At 37.5% G+C, this 22322-nt stretch overlaps 1 protein-coding gene across 1 annotated transcript in view; it reads right to left on the minus strand.

Annotated features, from left to right (window-relative positions):
• ENPP3 (ectonucleotide pyrophosphatase/phosphodiesterase 3) overlaps positions 1–21286 on the minus strand; it is a 33819-nt gene extending 12533 nt beyond the window's left edge. Inside the window, exons 1-15 of the mRNA XM_021389477.1 lie at positions 20841–21286; positions 18269–18347; positions 15420–15542; positions 14168–14293; positions 11449–11509; positions 9127–9224; positions 7437–7516; positions 6742–6861; positions 5767–5876; positions 4395–4460; positions 3655–3727; positions 2844–2952; positions 2572–2700; positions 2080–2111; positions 157–284 (exon numbers count right to left, since the gene is read on the minus strand). Of these exons, the coding sequence (XP_021245152.1) occupies positions 157–284; positions 2080–2111; positions 2572–2700; positions 2844–2952; positions 3655–3727; positions 4395–4460; positions 5767–5876; positions 6742–6861; positions 7437–7516; positions 9127–9224; positions 11449–11509; positions 14168–14293; positions 15420–15542; positions 18269–18347; positions 20841–20957 (1451 nt within the window). The 5' untranslated portion in view covers positions 20958–21286. The remainder of the gene's footprint in view (positions 1–156; positions 285–2079; positions 2112–2571; positions 2701–2843; positions 2953–3654; positions 3728–4394; positions 4461–5766; positions 5877–6741; positions 6862–7436; positions 7517–9126; positions 9225–11448; positions 11510–14167; positions 14294–15419; positions 15543–18268; positions 18348–20840) is intronic.

The raw sequence follows: 22322 nt of genomic DNA on the forward strand, positions 1-22322 counted from the left end.
CAGTCATCCTATATTGATTCAACACACTTGTCATGACCATATATCCTGTCTTCAGTGGCACCAGGACATTGGAGCACATTTTTTTTAAAAAAAGAGAATATGAGGGAAGTATCAGTGAGGGAAATGAAAAGAACATAATGATAAAAGTGATGGTACCTCACAGCCAGCCACTGTCGATCCACCAAAAGATGAACTTTATCAATACGAATGTTGTTAGCATAATGGAATCGTTTTGGCAAGTTAGGTGTCAGATAGGGCTTGAAGTGCTGAGGTGACCTTTTGCACTGCATGACAGAAAAAAGTCCAGTCATGAATTTCATGCAGCATCAAAAATACACCATAAATCATTCAATATTAGGACAAACATCTTAGTGACAGGAATGTAAGTACAGAACATATCATTCACAGCATGCTTCTCCAATATCCTGCAGATCCCATTTTTGGTCCAAGAGGCAATGGAATGAAAAGTGACTTGTTTTGGAACTGTTTGGAAATATATCACTAGAACATTTAGCTATAATATTAGTAGTTCACAACCTATAGGAGAAAGTTCCCTGGCAGTTAATAATTTTCTGCCACCTTCTATCACTACGCCATTCAATAAATAACGAAGAAAACCAAGTATACATAACATAGTACAGTCTATAGAGTTTTAGTTGCAAGATTGAACAGGCGATGTCTAGCACTCAGCTGTTGGCTAAAGACCTTAGCTTTCACATCCACATTTAACATGTTAATATAACTGCTGTGTTAACAGGCATGCCACTAATGAATTTGGTATTGAGAGTCTACTGACCATCAAACAACATGCTGCAACGATTTAACTGCATGCGGTCATCAGGAGCCACTCTAGCAGCAAGAAAGCATCACAGTAATGTTTCAGAGGCATTGATCTTGTTTTCTAATCCAGCACTGGGGCAACACTGAACACTGAAAACACCAAGTGAAGAGCTGCTAGCAAGTTGTTTAAGCCAGAGAAACTGACCTGTTTTATCCCATGGGCAATACACAAGACTATAGCGTGCCTGAAGTCTGATCTGCCATCTTCAACTTTAAGTCCTAGAATTGTATGCTCTGCACAGAGGGACATTACTGTGTGGAATGAAAGTAAATGTCCCTCATAGTTATCTAAGAAGCACAGTGGAAAATGAAAAATAAGGATGCAGCAGTTTTGCTAGCTCAGGAGAAGACACTGTTCTGCAAACAATACTCTAACAAGAAAAAATAGAGGGAATCGACTCCATTAATGTACAATACACAGTTCTCTTCTCTGTCCAAAAGCTTCCTCCTAACAACCTGAAAGAAACAAAATACACAAACAGTAGCTATGGACTGACAAGGGAAGAGAAAATCTCATACCAGGTTATTCCTAGAAGACAGAGATGTCACCTCTCCTTGAAACTATTACAAGTAGCAGTTTCATTGAGGGAAGAGAATATGCAGAATCTGCTGTTGCCTCTACAGAATGCTCTTTGGTATGACATGATCCATGTCAATGGGGTAGGTGATGTAACACTGAAAATGTTCCTTCTTAACCTCTGATATCCTACTTCCATGTCTGCCTTGTATGCTGAGGAACAAAGGGTGCATTCTTGGGTATTGAGAATCAATAAGTATTTAACCACGAAAGTTTACTGCTCTTTGGACTTCAGGTGGCTAGCAAAATCTACAGGTAACATACTTTCAGTATTCAGTTCTTCAACAGGTTACAGGAAGACCTCTAGTGGTGCTTTATCAGAAATACACCCATCTGAGATAGCCTAGTATTTCTCCATGCTGAGTAGTTATTCTAAAAGTATCAGAACATCTGCCTACTGCTTGGACTAGGACTAGTCACAGAATAGAAAACAAACTGGCACTGAAGGAGAGAAAAGAGAGTGAGTTGTTTTTATGCTTAACTCACTGTAAGTTATAAACGTAAAGAAATACAAGGCATCAAGTTTCTTACATGGGTCCTGGTTTGTACACCACACTCACCCCACATGTATAAGTGTATATCTTGAATGCAAAAAAAAAAAAAAAAGAAAAAAGGAAAAAAAAGTGACACTACAAGGAAAAAGTATTAAAATATTTACTTACTGTGAGGTTTTTAACAATTCCTTCTGAGTCAACTGTTAAAAAGGAAAGATAAATTGATATACATTAAGATAGTTCAATATGGTTTAGCACTTTCACCTTTCACATTTTAGAAGAGCAACTTTAGTCTTTTGACATCAGCTTTCTGAAAAATAAATCTGGACAGTTTACAGAAGGAAAATTCTTTCAGAAAGAGTAAGACCATTAGTAGAAATGATTCAACAATTCTAAGGAGATTAAGTCACATAAAAAAAATAACATTATTCACTCCTCTGGACTACTCAGAATGCCTTGTTCCTGTCTGACTTAGTCTGCAACTTAAGCCAAGGAAAGTCTGCTTTATGTTGTATAAATGCTGTCTTCAAATATTTTTAAGCCAAGTTAAGGGAAACAGCTTTTCACTCTGCTGATTAATAGCAATTATCTATTTTCTATATTTATTTATCTATTTCCTGTCATAGTGTTTGTGCAATCCCAAGATTGGTCCGCACTTACAAGTATAATAGTTCTGTGGAACGACGCTTGCTCGAATGCGAGCTGCAGGCCCAGCATATATGTAGAAATTAATCTGATTGAAGTAATTGGTCATGTATTCTAATTGGCTGCAGTAGGTCATATCCATCCCTAAAGAATACAGAAACCGTTATTTTTCTAGATATAAGAAAGTGAATTATAAAATTGACTTAAAGTAGTAAGTACATATATTACACAGCAAAAGAAAACGACTCAGTGAAGTTTACGCTGAGAAACAAAATGATACACGTTACCATGATCAGCTAAAACAATGATGTTTACACAGTTGTGCAGGTTTCTCTGTTTAAGCCCCTCCATTAGCATTCCCAGCGTTTGATCTGCTAGCTGTAAAGCTTTGATTACCTGTGAGAGAAACAAGCTTCCTTAAAACTTTTCCTTTTTACTGATTTAAAGTTATCATTTAATGCAAACATGAAAGTCTGAAAAAAGCAGGTTTTCTGTTAGCTTTCACGTTCTCAATATTGCTTCTTCTTTTCTTTTGCGCAAACATCTTTGCTACAAAGATGAGTTCTTCCATTCCTGCCCACTACAACAAGGCTCTCTGTGGAAGACCATTATTAAAGATATTGCACAAAATCATTCCAGGAGGGAGCTGATAGGCTCCTTAAAGATGTAACATTTTCTGTGTGTGCAAGTAGAAAGGAAATATTACAAATTAACAAACACTGAAGGAGAGTGTAGAAAGTAAATAGAAGACAGTTCTGGGAATTTGCTAGGCTACACGCTTCAAAATATCACTTGCTGATAAAATTCAAGTTCAGTCTAAATACACTCAGCTTGAAATTTAATATTACTTCTAATAGTTTGATCAGCAATGATCTTCCGCTAATCTTTTATGATTTCAGCAGTGTGTGTGAGCCAAAGGAGCTGTAATCCAAACAAAGTGCTTAACCACAAACAAGAAAATAACGGAATGAAAACTCATACAACAATTGTGGTGATTTTTGATCTAGCATCCTTTCCAAGTTGATAAACTGGAAAAGTTCTTAGTACTCTTCCATTTTTAGTGATATTTAGTCCACTAAAAACACAAAAGCTACTTACACCACCACTAACTGGTCCAAATGAATGTCCAGAAGAATCTGGTTCTTCAATATACAAAGTGTAGAAATCAGGCCTTGAGTTGTAAATAAATTGGAAAGGAATATTATGAAAACTTGGAGACATAATTACAAAAGAATATTTTCATTTTAAAAAGAAATGAAAGGAAATGTGAACAGAATTATAAGTAACCTGCTCAAACCTTAACAACAGCAACAAAAACCACACAGCAAATACAATCATCTACATTACTGTGAGTTTTGTAATTAACCAACATGGATTATTTGAAATAACATTTTCAGAAACTGTATCCAGTATCTTTAATAGAATCCAGAAAACACTATGTAAAACTTCAAAATCTTAGAAGAGAAAAACAAGCTGTTCCTTGAGATATAAGTGGGAACTACCACCCAAATTACCTCATCCTGCTTAAGTGATGAAGCTCTGGAGAGCACCTCCTAACTGCATACATATGAGGAATTTGGTAGCAAATCATGATTTAAAAGATTTCACATGTTTTCATATCACTCTAAATACAACAAATAGTGATTCTTCATCTGTCATTATTTCATTTAAGCAGTTACAACAGGCTTACTTATAGAATAGGCTTAAGTTCAGCAAATTCTCATTTGAGATGGTGAGAGAGATTCCACATTTCACAACTACCAATAGAAAGCTCAGCTACTAAGTATTAAAATCTTTCTAAGCTGTATTCGTACAAACCATTGGAATATTGCTGTTACCTCTCAGACTTGGTTTTATCAAGCCATTTTAATATTCCTGAAATTCTCTCTTCATATGTAACTGAGCTGAAAAAAAAAAAAAAAAGATAATATATCAACAAGTCCTTTATGATTTGCCTTTCTAATTCCAAAGAACATAGATACAGAGAAAGACACCACTCCGTATGGTAAAGACAATGACTTGGATTTCAAGAAGGACATATCCCATTAATATACCAGTAATCAGTTTTATTATTCTCATTTTTGATTGAATGTAACACATTTTTAATGATATATCAGATAGACTCTGAACCTGAAAACAGAAATATGAGTGGGAGTATTCATATGTTTAGAACTGAATACATGCTAAAAAGGAGTTTTCAAGTTCAGAAAAACCTGAAATACGAGTCAGAATATTTTTTCATTCTTTCCACCATGTATAGACCTCGGACTTTCATATTTTAAAAGCAAACAATGTCCCCAGAAAAATCTTCACGAGGTGCCCTGTCTCCTGTGAAAGAATTTACTCATTTAGTATCTTTACTTTCCCACAAAGCCATGCACAAGCTTCGTGTTAATAAACTATAGTACTCAGGTGTTTTCTGAGTACCAATAGTAGATATCACAGCAAAATATTTGTTATCTGTAAAGACTTATATTTACATTCTTGCTTTGTAATTGTGAAAAATCATCATTTACTGAAATAACCATAAAAATTTTGAGATCATTTGCTGGTATCAATGTCTCCCATAAGAACAAGATTACTATGAAGGTTATTACTGTATTTTCATGCATGTAACCAGAGAATTAGCAGCAGTGTGCACATTATCACATTTTCAAGCAAAATCAGAGGAAATTTGTCTGAAGTCCATCTTCCTCCAGTAGCTTCCCTATCCAGGACCTTACTTCAACAAGTTTCTGCCTTCTATAGCCTCTTGCCACTGCTTCTAAGGGTTACTCAGGGTTTAGGTTATTGGAAAATGTTTAGGTTTAGGTTATTCTCCAGTACGAGAACTTGTAAAGGGTTAGATATTATATGGAAATTTTATGTATTAAAATGTGGCAGTTTTTAGAATAACCCAGAAGTGGCTACTGATCAGTCATAAGAGGCCTTCCTAGTGGGAAATTAGTGGTTTGCAGTTGGCTGGAATATTCAAAACTGTCTTTGAGAGGATAGCATACATTCAATAACCTTTGCCTTTCTCATTGTGAAGAGCCTAAAATTTAACTGTTAATGGTAATTCCATGGTAAAATCACAACTATATAACAAGGAACTTGTCACTCAGACTGTTGTTTAAAAGCCTTGCATTTTATTGCCTTCAACTGTTATATGGCATTTTGGATTTTTTAAGTAATTTATGGCAATTTACCACAATCCCTATAAAAACTTACCTATTGAATAAATAGAAAAAGTTGGGGTATGTACCATTAATTGGAACATCAGAGCCTGGCCAAAAGTATGTGCCTGCTTTCAAACCTTGGTACATTGCTGTCAGCCAGATCTATGGATAAAGATACAAACAATTGATTTTATGGCATTTACACCACTGGAAGACCTGAGATGACCAGAGTCAAAATACCAAATTGGATTAGAAATACGGACTACAGGCACACATTTCCCTTTCTTCTTTCATATATCAGGCAGCTACCTAACAAACAAATAGGTTAAGCAGATACTACATGTATTTATATTTTTTCTATTTTTTGTACTGCTTGATATTTCCAGTAAATGACTAGTATTATAACCACAGGTACAATAAGGAGGCACTTCATTGATGAAATGGGCCAAATTTTACACATAAATATTCATTTTGCTGGAAATTAAGATCCCTGTTATTCTATCCCTTGCTTTTACATGCCTGGATATTGAAAGCGTCTTTGTTATGTTATTCTTGTTGCTGTTGTTGTTTGTTTGTTTCATTTGTTTTTAAAAAATGATGTATTCTGGAAGTAGATTTGTAGATTTCATTGTTTGGCTAGCTGTCAAAAATTAATCAAACAAACTCCACAAAATAAAACCCTATCAAAACTTTACTAAGGTTTCCTGTAGCGAGAATTCCTTTCCAATAACCATCAAGATATTTAAGGATTTTTCATTAACTGTTACATTGGGAGAAATTTTTAAGTTTCAGAATTAACATTGCAAGAGTTCTTTTATCTTCATAAAAAGCAAACCGTTTCATAGTCAGCTTATAATATGAAATATTATGACATATATTATGATATATATTATGACATAATATGACATATACCGTGTGCTGCAAATATATCACGCAACTTTCCGTTTTGTTCTGTTTTTGTTTTGTTTAACAATATGGCATGTGAGCTACTGGACATAGAGAAATACCATAATAGAAATAAACTTACTGGCTGACCCTTCCACCATGACGGCTGAAATTTTTCTGTGCCTGAAAGTGAGAAATGCTTGTTCAAATCTACATCATACATGTTGTTATCAATAATACCATGAGATTCTGGATACAATCCCTGTAAAATGAAAAGAAACAAACAAGTAAAAACCCAGGCATCTAAAAATAAAGTACAACTTAAATTATGTTGCAATGCAGTGTTACAATTATTTTATGGACATTTTATCACAGAAACAGAACATACTTTATAACTCCCATAGAACATCATACTCCTACTAGTGAATTCAGTGTGCCTTTCAAGTTCCCTTTTAGTTTCCCTGTTCCCTCCACAGCTCAACTAAAAGCTGATCTGCTGTAGATTAAGTACCATGTATGTCACATGGCTATGTATCAGGTTGCTAAACCTGTCCCAACACAGACACTCATCAAATGGCAGTGTCCTCATCCATACTCATCTGTATCCAATTAGAATGACAAGGACCAGGAATAACTGGTTCACAGACCAGAATATGATAAGATACAGACATAACCATATAGACCATATTTCTTTCCCTATACACAGTATCTGTATCTCACTTCTATAGCTTGACTTCCCATGTCATTAGTCATTAGATGAGTTAATTCCTTGGCACCACAGGATCTTTTCTGTGTCATCTAGATAAAGAGAGGCAAAAATAACAAACTCTCACTTACTGTGACAATAGTATAGTGGTTTGGAAATGTTTTTGTGGGGTAAGCAGCTCTCATGTATTTTGAATGTGTGCCACATGTTTCTGCAACAGATCACAAAATTAATAGATTTCCTTATACACCTTTTTTTCCAACTGAAAACTAACAGTTTTATATACAGAAAAAAATTACACCAGTTAATTGCTCGGTTGCTATGGTATTAGAGAGGAAATTTGACTCTCTAATATGACACATGCTTTCTGATGTTTCCTTGTGAGGTAGGTCTACACTGCCATTGGCATCAGTGAACACAGGATGCTCAATGTTCAGCTCTCGGAACCCTATGTGCCTGAAGCCATTTGACACATCTCTAACAACACTGCTTGGCCTCCAAGTGCTGCTCCTGCATCTGGTCTGCCAAACCAACTGCATCTCATACTTCAGAACAATCAAAATGGCACTGGCATATATGCAACCAGACTGAAGCCTTAGGTCAGTCCAGGTAAGCTATTCTACAGAGCTGCCTGGTAGACAAATGCATGGGAAGGCCTCAGCTGCCTAAGCACTAGAGTCCAATGCCATTTTAGATATTCTCAGATATCCAAGACACATACAGGAAGCTGGTAGTTACCATGCAAGATAAACAAAAGAACTGTGTGCCCTAGGATCCATAAAGCAGTTACCTTCATGGTGTATATTCTGTAACAACTTGCTTGATTAGCTCTACTGAAAATGCTGGGTTAATGGAGGTCGATAGAGAAGAAATATTTTATGTTACAAATCAGCTTTACAGCTCTTCCTTTCACAAAGAAAGGAAACTCCCTTTCCTACTTCCTGTAGATTTCTAAGAATTTTAAGCATGAGTGGGCATACGTAAATACTGACTACTGACTACAAGTACAGCTACTTTTGAATTAGAACTGCTCTTGTTAGAAAGGATTTGTTGGATACATATAACTCGCATGGTGTTCATGCCTTTAAGCATGTTTCAAAAGACTGGAATTGAACACTGACTTCTCCATGCATAATTTCTTCACTGATGAGGATTTCTTCCACTGTCAGAATGACAGCAAAAAATGAAGTATTTGCACAATAAGCCATTAGCACACTGCTTTGAGTTCGAGCTTCTGCATATTTCTCCTTATCTACAAACAAGATTGCTTACTATTCAGTAAAATGTAATACTTTGCAACAACAGTATGAAGTTTTCAAATAAGCACAGTAGAAACAGAACAGGATATATTCTGAATAGACACAAATGCTGTCAATCTAGACAGTGACTTTAAAAAGAGCATCTTTGAGGGACACTTCCCAAAAAAATAGTGCAGTTCCTTACGAGCAGGAAGTTTTAGTAGAGTACAGAGAGCAAATGAAATCCAGCTCTGGAACTATTTTTCAGCTTTAAAGTGTATTTGAATGTATGTTTCAAACTACTTGTTTAATAAGAAGCTGCAGGCCAATATTAATTGCCTTGTTAAAAAAAAAGTCATGTTTGCTGTGCACTCAGATACAAGAGTTAATGTAGAATATGAAATACTGTGATACAAGAATTAATGTAGAATATTAAATACTGCAAGTATACAACTGATGATGGAGACCTGATTTGGGATCTTATTGTTGAGAAACACTTGTGAACAACAGAGCAGCAAAAGGGACTAGAAAGGTTGTATGCAGACTTCTAAAGAAAAGACACAAAGCACTCTAGGTAACTTACTGAGTTTTTCAATATTTGGCAGCAAAGAACTCCAAGTTTGCAGATATTCTGCTCTAAAACCATCCATTGAGAAAAGGATAAGTGGTGGCAGATCAAACCTACAAGAAAATATCACTTTTTGCTCATTAAGGAGTTAGAAGAATTGATGACTTGGTAAAGTTTTTAACAGCAATACAAATTCTATTTTTCACAAGCAGAATCCTGAACACTCATATACTTCCAGAATTGATATCATAGTGGGAGATTAACAAACAGTGCAAATACACAATTCTCCTGAAAAAGAAAACAATGGATGAATAAAATACAAGCTACTTAGTACGCACAGAACCTATGAAAATAAGTTGTTTTGTTCTTTTTCATCTTTTAATTACAAATATAAATCTATGGACTAGCATCCAAATTCAAGCCGAGAGTATAGAACAGCCAAAGCACCTCTGAACATAGTAATGAGTTGGATTCTGTCTCTTGTCTCTTCATGTATCTCAGGACAGCTACACAAAGGACTGTGAAAATACAGCAATCACCCAGTAGGCAGCAAGGCTTAGGTGGCCTCAGGGCTGGGAAATGTAAACTTCTTGCGATATCAGGTTTGAGGTAATCTCTTGCCTTACAGCATTTGCTTTGTGAAAACATTAGCAAGCAGTCCAAATTCTTTGTGGATTAAATCTTACAAGCTTCCCAGGTTCACTGAGCTGGAGAACACTTTCTTACCCTAAGTGCACTGACAAACTGTACTTAAAGCTAAAAGAATGCAGCTACCATGACTTTAATAAGACATTATGTAAATAATAAGGATTAAAAAGCCTCAGATCTTAGTTCAAATGTCAGGTAGATAAAAAGCGCACAAATTGAAACTGATCTCCAGAACAGTGTTTAGATTCTTGTACAAATTCTAATTAGAACATGCTACCAGTGAAAAAAACCTAAGTTTTTAGAAATACTGTCTTCTAACCAGTCCGAAAGGACTCAAAGAAAAATACATTAGCAGATATAAAATGATAGTGTTCTAGCATTGTTCTTCATAAAGAGTAAAAATCTGTAGGATCAAGTAATCTAGTTTTGTGATCCAGTCTATTAACCATCATTATATGCTCCAAGGTCACATTATAAACATAAAAAGACTACAATTAAATGAGAAATGTAGTTTGAAATAGGTTTCACTATACAAAATATCTCAAAAAAGCCCAACTATCTGTAATTCATAGGAAGGGTTCGCTGTATAAACCTGGAAAGCACTGAGAGAGAATAACTACTGATTCAATGCAGTAACCCTGCATGAACTCTTTTAACTTTCAGTTATAATATAAGTTTTGTTAACTTTCAGTTATAACAAAAAAAAAAAGGTTATATTTTCACAATATCACAAGAAACAAATTGTCCCAGTTATTTTCTCATTCACAGTGCTCTTTTCAAAACAGTAAAGTACACTGGCATCAACAGTTTGTATAAGAACACTTTGTACAAAGCAGCATCCCATTTGGAATCTGAAACAAAATGGAGCTCCATACACCAGTGTTGTTTACAGCACTTAGAAGCCTTCCTCCATTTAGAGTTTCTAAGCTCTTACCTATGAAACTCTGTGAACTCAAGAAGTTATTTGTTAACCTAAGAAGCGCATTTTTGTACCTACACTGAGAGGTACATGCAAGAACCCATGAACTTTAGAAAGAAGCTACACTACTAAAGGTATTATTGCTATAATGAAGTATAGTGTACCAGTAAAATAAATAACAATGATAACATCAAAGATACTGTAACTGAACCAGAAAATAATCCATTTTACTTTGTGACCAACTTTCAAACTATGTTTCTGGCTAGCTTCTACCTAAGACGTCTACCTGTAGATAAATATCTATACAAAATAACTACAGGTGGGCATAAAAATTGCTGTGTTCCAGCTTTTGCAGATATAATGCTACTTCCATAGCTTCATTTTTATCTGTACTATCAGAGACACTGTACTAGTAACCTTAAATGGACCATGAACAATTTGTGTTACATTAATCTTGAATTAACTCTAATAGTTTTTCCAGGTTTTTCCAAACTGACTTACAATCTGGATTCAAACTCCTGTACTCTGCTCTAAACTGTAAATGATAAATGAATAGTCTGCAACAAAATGACAAAGGTTTTAGAAAGAAAAAACATTGCTAGCCACAGTCCACTTCTACAGAACATCCCTATAGGCAGGGACCTTATTCTAAGTAAACTTTCTGTTTTTCTAACCTCTTAAAAAACCTACTTCAGCTGACTGGAGTATTTCTGAGCATCATATTTTTATTTGTTAAAAAGATAAAAAAAAAAAAAAAAAAAGTATCCTACCCAGCTGGACATTGAGGAGTTTCAAGTGATACACATGGTTCTTCTACCCAAGGTATTTCACCTAAAAGGACAAAAGAAGTACTGAGTTAGCATTAAAAAAAAATAATACAAACAATTAGAACAAATAAGTTTCTTGGATGATCCTTTCAGAGAACTTCCCGTGACTTCTTCTGTTTCAATACAGAATTAATGTAAAGTAGGACTAAAATACCTTTAGAAATCATTTAATGCAACCTGTTAGGCCTTTAAACACTGGGTACACAAACAAGATGTAGGAGAAATAACTCTGAAAGCTTAACCTCTAAGTTTTATCTAGCTTTAAATGGAAAATATTTAACTTGTATCAAGGATACACGCTAGAATACTGCCTTCTTTTTTTGCAGATTCCATTTATACATTTAGTGATGACTGCTGGGGCTTTCATTAGCTTTTTCTCCCACTTTCCTTTAAAGAACCCAAGTCCTTCAGTCTTCCCATGTGGACCATGGCTTCTGCCTTTCAAGTCATTATTCTGTTCTCCCTTGAATATTCTCCACCTGCTTCTCACGTACACTCATTTATGATAACAATCTGCCCATCTCTTTGGATGAAATAAGAGATGTTAATAAGAGAAGAAATAAGAAATGTATGGAAAAAGGAAAAAAAATATATTAAGAAAAAGAGAAGTAGCAGTGGCTGTTAAAGTTTTTAGCTTAACGTAGAAAGTTTCTCTCCCAGTAAGCAGCCAAAGGTGGGAACGTATAGTGATTTTAATTAGGTCAGCACTCACTACTCAAACAAATTAGCATTTAGTCAAACTCTTAGCTGTTTGTAGTTTCTTTTTACATTTAGGTGACAAATATACATAGGTCACTCTGAAAGTAATGCCTCCAATTAATTTCCATGGATATAGCAAACCACGGCAACACCATGTGATAGAGCAAATTTTCAGGTACAAAACACCATTTTTCAACACAGTCACCATCATTAGCCATACATTTTCACCAGTGATAAACAAGCCTGAATGCCGTGTTCATAAAAATCGGCATAAGCGGAGGTGACCCACTGTTTCACGGCTGCTATGACAGTGTAATGGCCAGGAAAATGTTGCCCACTCAAACCATCTTTCATCATCCCAAACAGATGGAATCAGAAGGCACCAAATTGAGACTGTACAGTGGATGTGGTAGGACAGTCCATCCAAGACTGCCAATGTGCTCCATAGTCTTCAAACTGATACGGGGCTGGACATTATCATGTCGCAAGAGAAGGGTTGTCTTCTTCTCTGGCCTGACTCTGAAGTTTGAGCCTTCAGCTTAGTCACCATCATGGTGTAACGGCCAGAACTGACGGCTTGTTGAGGTTCCAGGAAATCCGGAAGGATCACTCCCTTTCCTATCCCAAAAGACAATGCATATCACTGTACCCACAGAGGACTGTATCTTGAAATTTTTTGTTGATGATGACTTCATGTCACCACTGCATGGACCACCGTTTTGACTGGCTCATAGTGGTGACACCATGTCTCAACACTGGTAATGAGGCAGCCCAGAAAACTGTTACGAAGTGCCTTGTATTGGTTCAAATGGTCCTGACAAACTTGCATATGGCGTTCTTTCTGTTCCTGTGCGAGCATTTGTGGGACCCACCTAGTGCAAACTTTGTGATATTCTAACATTGCCACTATTGTTTCCAATGCACTGAAGCTGATATTCAGCTTTGTACACAGTTCCCTGGTTGTAATTCACCAATTCACACAGATGAGCTAATTGAAACATTCTTCATTTCATGGTGTGATAGCTGTGCATGGCCATTTGGAACGTGGTTTGTTTTTCACATCACTGTTGCCACTGCAGAAATGCACAATTCACAGCCTCACTATGCTCACATCCACTGCTTGGTCTCCACAAACATTTAGGAAGTATCAACGAATGTCAGTGGGTGCAATGCTTTCCACATGGAGGAATTCAACGACACACATTCGCTTCATACGCACTTCCATGTCAGATGTCATTCTGTCAGACCACCCCTCTGCTGCCATCTGTCACACGGCAACAACATGTAATGGAATATTGGTGGGAAGGTTCAACCTCTACTGCCATACCACCAACATCCACTTCTGATGTAGTGGGCCAACATAATAAAATAGGGGGCACTACTTTCATAGAAGCCTTCATAATATTGCAGAAGCTACCATCAGTCCCTTCCATCTGAACATATACAGGAATTCTGAAAACAGATACATGTTTTAAGTCAGCAGTATACTTTTCAGATATCATTTCCATAATCCAAATTTACCAATGATATTAAACGTTTAGATAGGGTCTGTATGAAATAATTAGGTATGATCAAAGATATTAAATTAACAAATCCAATCTGACAATTAATTTTCAATAAAATGAATGGGAAATTTTAATTACATATATTCAAATTCCACGGAGTTTGAAGCAGAAACCATGCCTTCAACTATTTTTGAAAAAAAAAAAATCCAAGCAACCACAACAACAACCAAATTTGGGTTACTCCTGCAATATTCTAATGAATGACACATATCTCACATTTCTCTCTAGGAATCCTCTTCTTCCTAGTAAAAAATATCAAAAGTTTTCACTTGAAAACATCTTCATCTTCCAAAATGGAAGGCTCTATAAATAAAGCTCTAACCTTGAGAAACAAACATATCTACCTTTACATTTCCAGTGTTCGCCCAACTATTTATTTCACATGATCTTTGATTTACCTTTGCAAACTGTATGGTAGTTTACACAGCAGTCATTTTCCTGCAAACAGTCATCAGAACAAGAACAATAACTTCCAGGTAATCTTGTCTCACCACAACGGAAATTAGTACAACTCCAGGATCGAGCTGAAAAATGGTAGAAAAAGATTATTATTCAATCCCCAGAAATTCATGTAAACTTGTTGTGTTAAACTCATATTAACATATTCTACTTGAGTAGCTTTATAAGTTTTATCTGAGATGAAAACACAAGACTTCTTTTAACCCATAAAGACCATTCCTGTTGCCAATGACTGGTAACAACAAATCATAGAATAAACCATTTTAGAAAGGTACTGTCAAAGACATCTTGTTCAGTGACTTCTACACTTCCTGGAAGATCTCAAAATAAATAAATAAATAAATATTAAATCCATATTTCTCCTGTGGAAGAGAAAAAGAAGACAATAGATCTTTTTTTTTCTTCTCTTGTGCACAATCTGCAACAGATAGCAAAAAAGATATAAGGAGGGCAGAAGCAGGCAGAAAGTGATAAGGATGAAGAAAATCCTGAGCTGCTGCCAAGAGAGCATAGAGAGTAACTGGAAAAGAATCTGGATTTAATGCAGAAACAGATAAACTTCCTGGAGGAATACTGTAATCCTGATTCTGCTAATTGTTCCCAAGTGATCCTCAGGCCTACAGAAGGCTGAGAATGCACAGCATGGGAAACACTTATTAATTTTTAAAAAGACAAGAGGTTCTGGCACACAAGCATCATTTCAGTCTCCTAGTCAAAGAAAATCTGAGCTTCTGCTCATCCATGACTTCATCTAGGCCAAGAAACACTCACTGCAAATGCTCTGGTTTTCCAAGGGAGTTGGCTGCGCTGTACTGCTGCGCTCTCTGCTACATGGTATTATGCTCTAATGTGATATGTGAAGCCCATACAAATTACTTGAAAGAATATTTTTGCCTAAAAGGCACTCCTCTCCATAACACAGAGATGAAATAATCTGAGAAAGAGGCGGAAAGATTTCTTGTCACATCAATAAGCTAAGGGCCTCTAACGATCTGAAGGCAGCATTCACTCAACACCACTAACTTCCTCCATCCCCAGATCATCATGTGGAACAGCAAGCCTCAACACTTTTTATCAGATGGCTTTCCATGTCCCTGTGCAAATAAGAGAATTGGTCATTTTCCAGTTAATTCTATGCAACGCAAGAAAACAGAATCAAAACCCATGAACAGTGCCTCTAAGGGAACATACTTGGCTCCACACAGGCATCTTCATAGTCCCAGCAGCAGTTTTGGTGCTCCTTGCAGCCGCTGTCACACTGGCAGCCCACCACATCTTTCCGATAGGGCTCGTTGCACTTGTGCCTGCAGCTGACTGCAACAAGAAGACAGGGTGGTCTTAGTGCCCAGGCTGCAAGACAGCCATGTCCCATCTGGATCAGCTAAACAGATCATGGATGCAGAGAGAAAAGGTGTTGAACAACTTCCCAAAACAATGTCCCAAGTCATTTTCCACTGTAATCACTAGTGCACAGGTTGGACCAAGCAATGTGAGAGCTGTAGGATGTCTTCTGGATGCAAAAAGTCCTGTTTTTTGTTTCAAGTGCACTCACCTAGGATCTCTGTCACAGCTGTCTCTGCATCCTACTCAGCCACCGGTTTCTCCCCAGCTTGTTTCTGGGTCCAGGACACAGAGAAACCCAGAGGGCTAGGCAAGGCCATAAGCTTTAGTGCATTCAGGAGCCTGACCATCTCCCTCCCACTTACCTGGGACAAAGTGCCTAAAAATCTTGCAGGTTTGATTGTTTTGAGCAAAAGAAAGAAAAGGGTCCAAATGAGGGGCTTCACACAGGAAACGGAAATGTACAATTAGTTCCTCACCACAGCTCTGAAATCCCCATGCAGGGAGCGAGAGCTCTGATACATCCAAGGACAACCTCAAATCTCAAAATAACATCTGCAGATCCACTTAACCTATTAGGAGCCTTGTGTCTGTGACCTCTGTACTGTAGAAGTACTGTATGAAACAATCCAAGCATCTACATTTCCAGTTTTCTCATCCATCCACAAAGCTACACAGAAATATATATAAGCACTTAGGCTTGCTAGTAGAATTCCGTTATAGTTGCCAAAAGGTTTGTGCCTCTGCAATATAAAAATCAGGCTTTGATAGCCACTATGTATGAATCATGTGGAGCTAAGAATTTTCTTTCTCATGCTAGTCAGATTTTTTCACATGTAGAAAGTTCTGAAGTTGCACTTTTTGCACTTTGCTCTTCACATGAGTACATTAACAATAATTGTTCACGCAACAAACCTATGCAAATGACTAGAATAATGAACAAACACATGTAATGATCACAAACGGATCTTTCTTAAAAAAGTACAAATGGAAAGAAGAAACTAACAGTTAAGCGTTTCATTGCTGGAACCTGCTCTGCCAAGAAGAGCTGTAATTTTCCACAAATGTGCATAAGCATACACAGTTTTTCTTTGTTTTTAGACTGAAGCTTAAACTATTTTGTTTAGTTTTTCCCCTATCCATTGGCTTTAGAACAACTCAAAGTTGTTTAGATCCTCTACCTGAATTAAAGTGATACAGAATATACATATCATATACATGATATAGAATACAGAAAATATATTTCAGAAGAAATATAAACCTTTTCCTCTGCCTAAAATAGAACTGTTTGTACACCTAATAATCTGCAATCCATACTTCTAATTTCTTCACTATATTTACAGAACTGTGTGAGTTCTGCAAATTTAGTATGTCATTAGTATTACAATTTAGTATGTCATTAACTTTTATCTGGAATAGACAGTACAGTTATAGGAGCTATCAAGAAGTTTACCTTGAGTATATGAACTGAATGAATTGTAAAACATCAGCAGATGTCACGCCTGTCCTAAATGTACAGAGCAGCAAACCACCCTACTCCTTTGGCTCCTCCCAAGACTATAAGTCCCCAAAACACCTCTCAGCCATGACTCACTTTGCACCTGAACAGGACCACTCTTTCCCTTTGCCCTCAAAGGAAATGCAGCAGTACAGTCATGTACCACTCCAGGTTGAGGCTTCCTCCCGACTGCCTTGTAGCGCTATGTGTCATTACTTCATCTTTCCTAAGCAGAGCTGGTTATAAAAGTAGAAATAAAGTTAGGCAGGCCCTATTTATGATTGCTCTGTAAAGTCTGCAGAGACACCAAAATTCTCATTCGGTGCCATCTTCCACTTTCCATTCACTTACTACAACTATGACCAAGTTCCTCAGATAAATGTCAGAGAAGATTCACATGGTAGGCATCTATGTATTTTACAAAGGAAGTAGTAATACAATACACCTGCCATAAAAAAAATAATTACAGTTCCATCTTGTTCAGCAAGGATTGAAAGATCTTCAAAAGAGTTAGATGTTGATGAGTAAGTAGGTAGAAAAATTTGATACATGTTGATTAGAAATGGAAGAGCTACCGTGCATCCTCGAACTCCTCCAGTACAAGATAGATATTTTTTTGACTCTAAAGGAAGTGTTTTAATTCACCAGGTAATGTTTGTTTGTCCCCACCCTGCTTGACCCCTTAATATGCTACTTTGTTTTTTTTTTCTAATTAAATAATAACATTTCATCCCTTTCATCCCTTTTTATCATAGTTTTACATAAATTTAAGTTTTCAAAGTAAATGCATAAGTTTTAGCCACCTCAACTATGCCAAATATACCTGAAGTATGAACGGTGATGATGGTCCCATGATCTCTTCTACAAAACACATCACTTAAATCATTGTAAAGTGAATAAGATACACCCTATCTCAATTTTCATAGAAACACTATTAAGATAAAATTTCCAAAGCTGTTGTGAAGCAGGTTTAAAACTTGTAGGGTGAGAAGTGAGACATGCAGTGGTTTAGGATAGGTTTTTCAAGCATAGATTATGTGTACAGGGTTTATATAATCCAACTCGAAAATACAATAACTTTATCTTCATAGGTGGCAACTTTTCACTGAACATTTATATTACATTATAAAAGAGCCTTCGCTGAAAGCTTTTACCAGATCTAGCTTCAGTGGTAATTATAATGAAAGTATCACCAACATACCTTGCTCCTGGGCTCCATGGTTTAGTCCTAGTCCCAAACCTAGTCCCAGAGATACAACCACCAAAGCAACTAGCAGAACCTGCCACACAGACACACAAAAATTCATAGTTCATAATAAACTGTTATGCTTACTAGAAATTAACACTATGATAGGAGAGGCACAGGAACAATAATCTTGTGAACTGTTTGTAAGGCAACGCCTAAATACTGCACTTTTAACCTACGGTTAGTCCCATCTTGTGACTGGGGAAGTCTTTGCAGGGGGAAAGATAGCAAGAAGCAGTAAATACATTTATGTATTTTGCAAATTCTTAATCTATGCACAGAGAAGGAAATCTCTATCTTTCGCAACACGATATTCTTTTTTATAGCTTCTCCATTTCCCTGAAATGCCTGCAAGGATTTCTTAAAAGGTTCAGCTGGACTGAGGCTGTAAATGACAAATTTTCACCCACAAGACATTTTCTCTTAATGAGTAAGACATTGTATCAATAAGGTTAGAGGAAACCAGAAATAAACAAACAGTCCAAGAAAATTCCCACAGAAAGTCATGTATATTTGGGAGACTGGGGAAGAGCTGAGGAAGCCTGTAGCAACTTATTAGATACCTCAGAAATGCTGGCTGGCACAGCAAAAATCGACAACACTCTCAGTCTATATCACAGCGTATCCACTTTTCACTAAGGGCAATGATGGGAAAGAAAATGCTTGTCAGAGAAAAGCACCATCAAGCAATCCCCTCTGTTTCCTGCTTTTGTCTCAGAGTTTACTTCTGTTTCCTGTCACTTCTAGCAACCACCCAGCATTAGCAAATGGTTTCTTAACTGAGACTATAGAAGTTATAAAGAGTTGATAAAAACCGCATGAGTCAGCAGGATATAAGCAAGTGTAGGTATGCTGTGTTGTTACTGTTTACCCATCTCTGCTCACAGAAGCATCCTGGGTTCTACGTTACTGTTCATCCTGCCCCAACATCTCACCAAAAGACAGTGGTGGGGAGCAACACCCAGGCCTCTGCTGAGGGGTGGGTGTACATTTTGGCCATGAAGCAGCTCCAGTGGGACACATCCTAAGTACACATTATTCCTTCCCATGAACTGGGAGATCACCCTTACTTCCTGCTGCTCACTCCCTGGTTTTTGGGAAGGATGAATATCCCAACAGTAGGAATGAAAATTGAATTGGTGAGAGAACTGGATAAAAGAGTCAGGTGGGAAAAGTGCTGTTGCTCAAAGCACCAGAAAAGGCAGGGTGAAATCTCATGAAAAGACCCTCACCTGGACTCAGGTATGAAGGCTGCAGTTCAGTGCCACATCTAGCCAGACAGGACTGAAAATTTGGGGTCACATCTGGGCCAGCACACTTGCTACTTCTGGACAGGGAACATACTGTTCCCAGGGGACTGTCCTGGGTTTTGTTGCCTAAGTGTGGAACAGCCCCTATGTTTTAGGATGCTTCTCAGTTTATTCTTCCAAGTAACTCTTGAAAGTACCATTTATTTTGCACCTTAGTTAGGCATACTTCTGACACTGTTTCTCATGGTTAAATTATTTTTATTGAAGATTTAAAGAGAAAAATGTCTGTTATTTTCACTTCTTTTCCTCAGCTTCCATTATTTCTCTCATATATTATGCAATACTTGCAAATTGCAGCATTAGATATGAAGTCATATAAGTCATATTATGTGAAATTGTTCTGATGATATGATAATGAAAAGTATCACAACTTGCCTCTTTTTCATAGGGCTGTTTTCAGAATTAAGTTTTGAGTCTCTCTGAAATCAGTACCTGTCATTTTCTCCGAAGTCCAATTCATAGATGCTAGAGTTTGTGTTAACGCTTACACGCATTCACACGTATACAAACATACATATATATATATATATATATTCAGTGTTTGTTTCACTTATGGACAAAAATAGAAGCCATGTAACAGAAGTGTATCAGCTCCAACAAAAGGTCCCAAAAATGTAGAAAAAGCCCTACAGAGTATTATTTACAAGGCAGCTGTGTGACTTCTAATGCCTTGGGGAAGAGAAAAAGAATTGGCATGATACTTGAGATGTGAGGCTGACAACACTAGATGAAACAGTTCATTCATCGTATCCTCTGCTTCAGGAGAGTTTTTCATCAATGCCTTGCCTACATACTCTTTTTTATAGATGATAAGTCTGAACACACAAAAAAATAAGCAAAATGTAACCAGGCCTACTTTGCCCACAGATGCACCCATTTTAAACAAACGTATAAAATAGTGCACTGAAGTACCACCTGCTGTGCAAACTGTCAGCTTATCAAGGTAAAACAAAAGGTGTACTTCACTGCCAGGAAAAAAAGTTTTGACAGTCTTGAAGCCTCTGGATAAGTACCACAAGAACTTCAGAAATCTGCCAGAGAAGTTTGTGCCTGCAGGCTGCAAAACTTCAATCACCAGTTACCATGCTGCCCTGAATTATTACATTAATATAAGGAAACCAGTAAACCTTCTGCGGATATGAAAATTGCTGAAGCAATTCCTACAGTTCTGAAAGGCAAAAAAGGAGTGGCTGCTCTGAAGAGCAGTATCTACTTACAGCACAGATGATCTTGTATTTCTGGAGTGTTTTTTTCTTCACATAGTCCACTGGTTGTAAAATCACCTCATCCGAATGTCCGCTTTCATGCATGCCAATTTCATTGTGAGGATCCATTCTCCAGATGTCTGCTCTCAGCTGCACACACACTGTGCTCCTCTCACTCCACAGCTGGGTTGGCTGCAACTGAGAGGCTGCTCGTGCTTCAAGTGTGCATGTACTTTGTTCACAGGACTTTAATGAAGTCCTAACTTTTGCACTGGTGATAGGCTTGCAAGAAGCCAAAGTAAGCAGGAAAACTACCAAGCAAGGTCAAAGGCTGAAAAGAAGCATTTGAGCACAGAGAACCTGTCTGCTGCATTTCAAGATAAAGATGGCATTAAATAAACTATAGATTAGAAATAATATGTTGCTACGCAATGTCTTGCAAATATGACTATTTGGCTACTTGGTTAAAAGCCCATCACAGAGTACTTGTTGCTCCCAAAGAAAGCAACACTTAAGCAGATAGTTTTATAGCTCCTGCTGTGGTCACAACTATGCTTTGAGCTCCCTTCCCTTATTGGACAGGGCTTTGGGCAACCTGATCTAGTGGGTGGCAACCTGCCCACGGCAAGGGTTTGGAGCTGAATAGTCCCTTTGGACCAGGATACAAGATTTAACTTTGCAATGAATTTCTCTCAAGGGAAACTTGCTCCAGCACAGACTTATCCAAGGGCTGCAGTCCCCTTAGGGTTGTACCTGCTGCAGCATGGAAGTACTCAGATCACCTTCTTACTTGAGACACTGTAGTTCTAGCCTATCCAGTACAGCAGCACAGGAGGAACAGCACTGCCCTGACAATATGCCAGGCCAGGGACATAGCATTTGCTGTTATCAGAATGTTCCCAGGCACAGCAAAGTAAGTTGATAAGGCATGGAGCAAACAGCAACCACTATCAAGCGCTGGACTCTAATATACTGCAAAGTAAGCAAGACCCCTGGCAAGCACAGAAGCCTGCCAATTAATAGCTAGATCATGGAATCACAGAATGACTGAGATCAGAAGGGACCGCTTGGGATTATCTACTCCAACCCCCCTGCTTCAAGCAGTGTCCTCTTGATCACATTGCCCAGGATCACATACAGGTGTGTTCTGAACATCTCCAGAGAAGCAGACTCCACAGCCTCTCTGGACAGCCTGTTCAGGGCTTTGTTACTCTCACAGTGAAGTTCTTTCTCATGTGCAGATGGAACTTCCTATATTTCAGTTTGAGCCCCTTGCCTCTTGTCCTGTTGCCAGACATGACAGAAAACAGCTTGGCCCCATTCTATTGAAAATCTTCCTTAAGATATTTGTGCAGATTAATAAGATCCCCTCTCAATCTTCTCTTTTCCAAGCTAAAGAGGCCCAGGTGTCTCAGCCTTCCCTCATGGGAGAGATGCTCCAGTCCCTTAACCATCTCTGTAGCCCTATGTAGGACTCACTCTAGGGGGCCCATG

Source organism: Numida meleagris, chromosome 3, assembly GCF_002078875.1.
Source record: "Numida meleagris isolate 19003 breed g44 Domestic line chromosome 3, NumMel1.0, whole genome shotgun sequence".
In the NCBI taxonomy this organism is placed as follows: Eukaryota; Metazoa; Chordata; class Aves; order Galliformes; family Numididae; genus Numida; species Numida meleagris.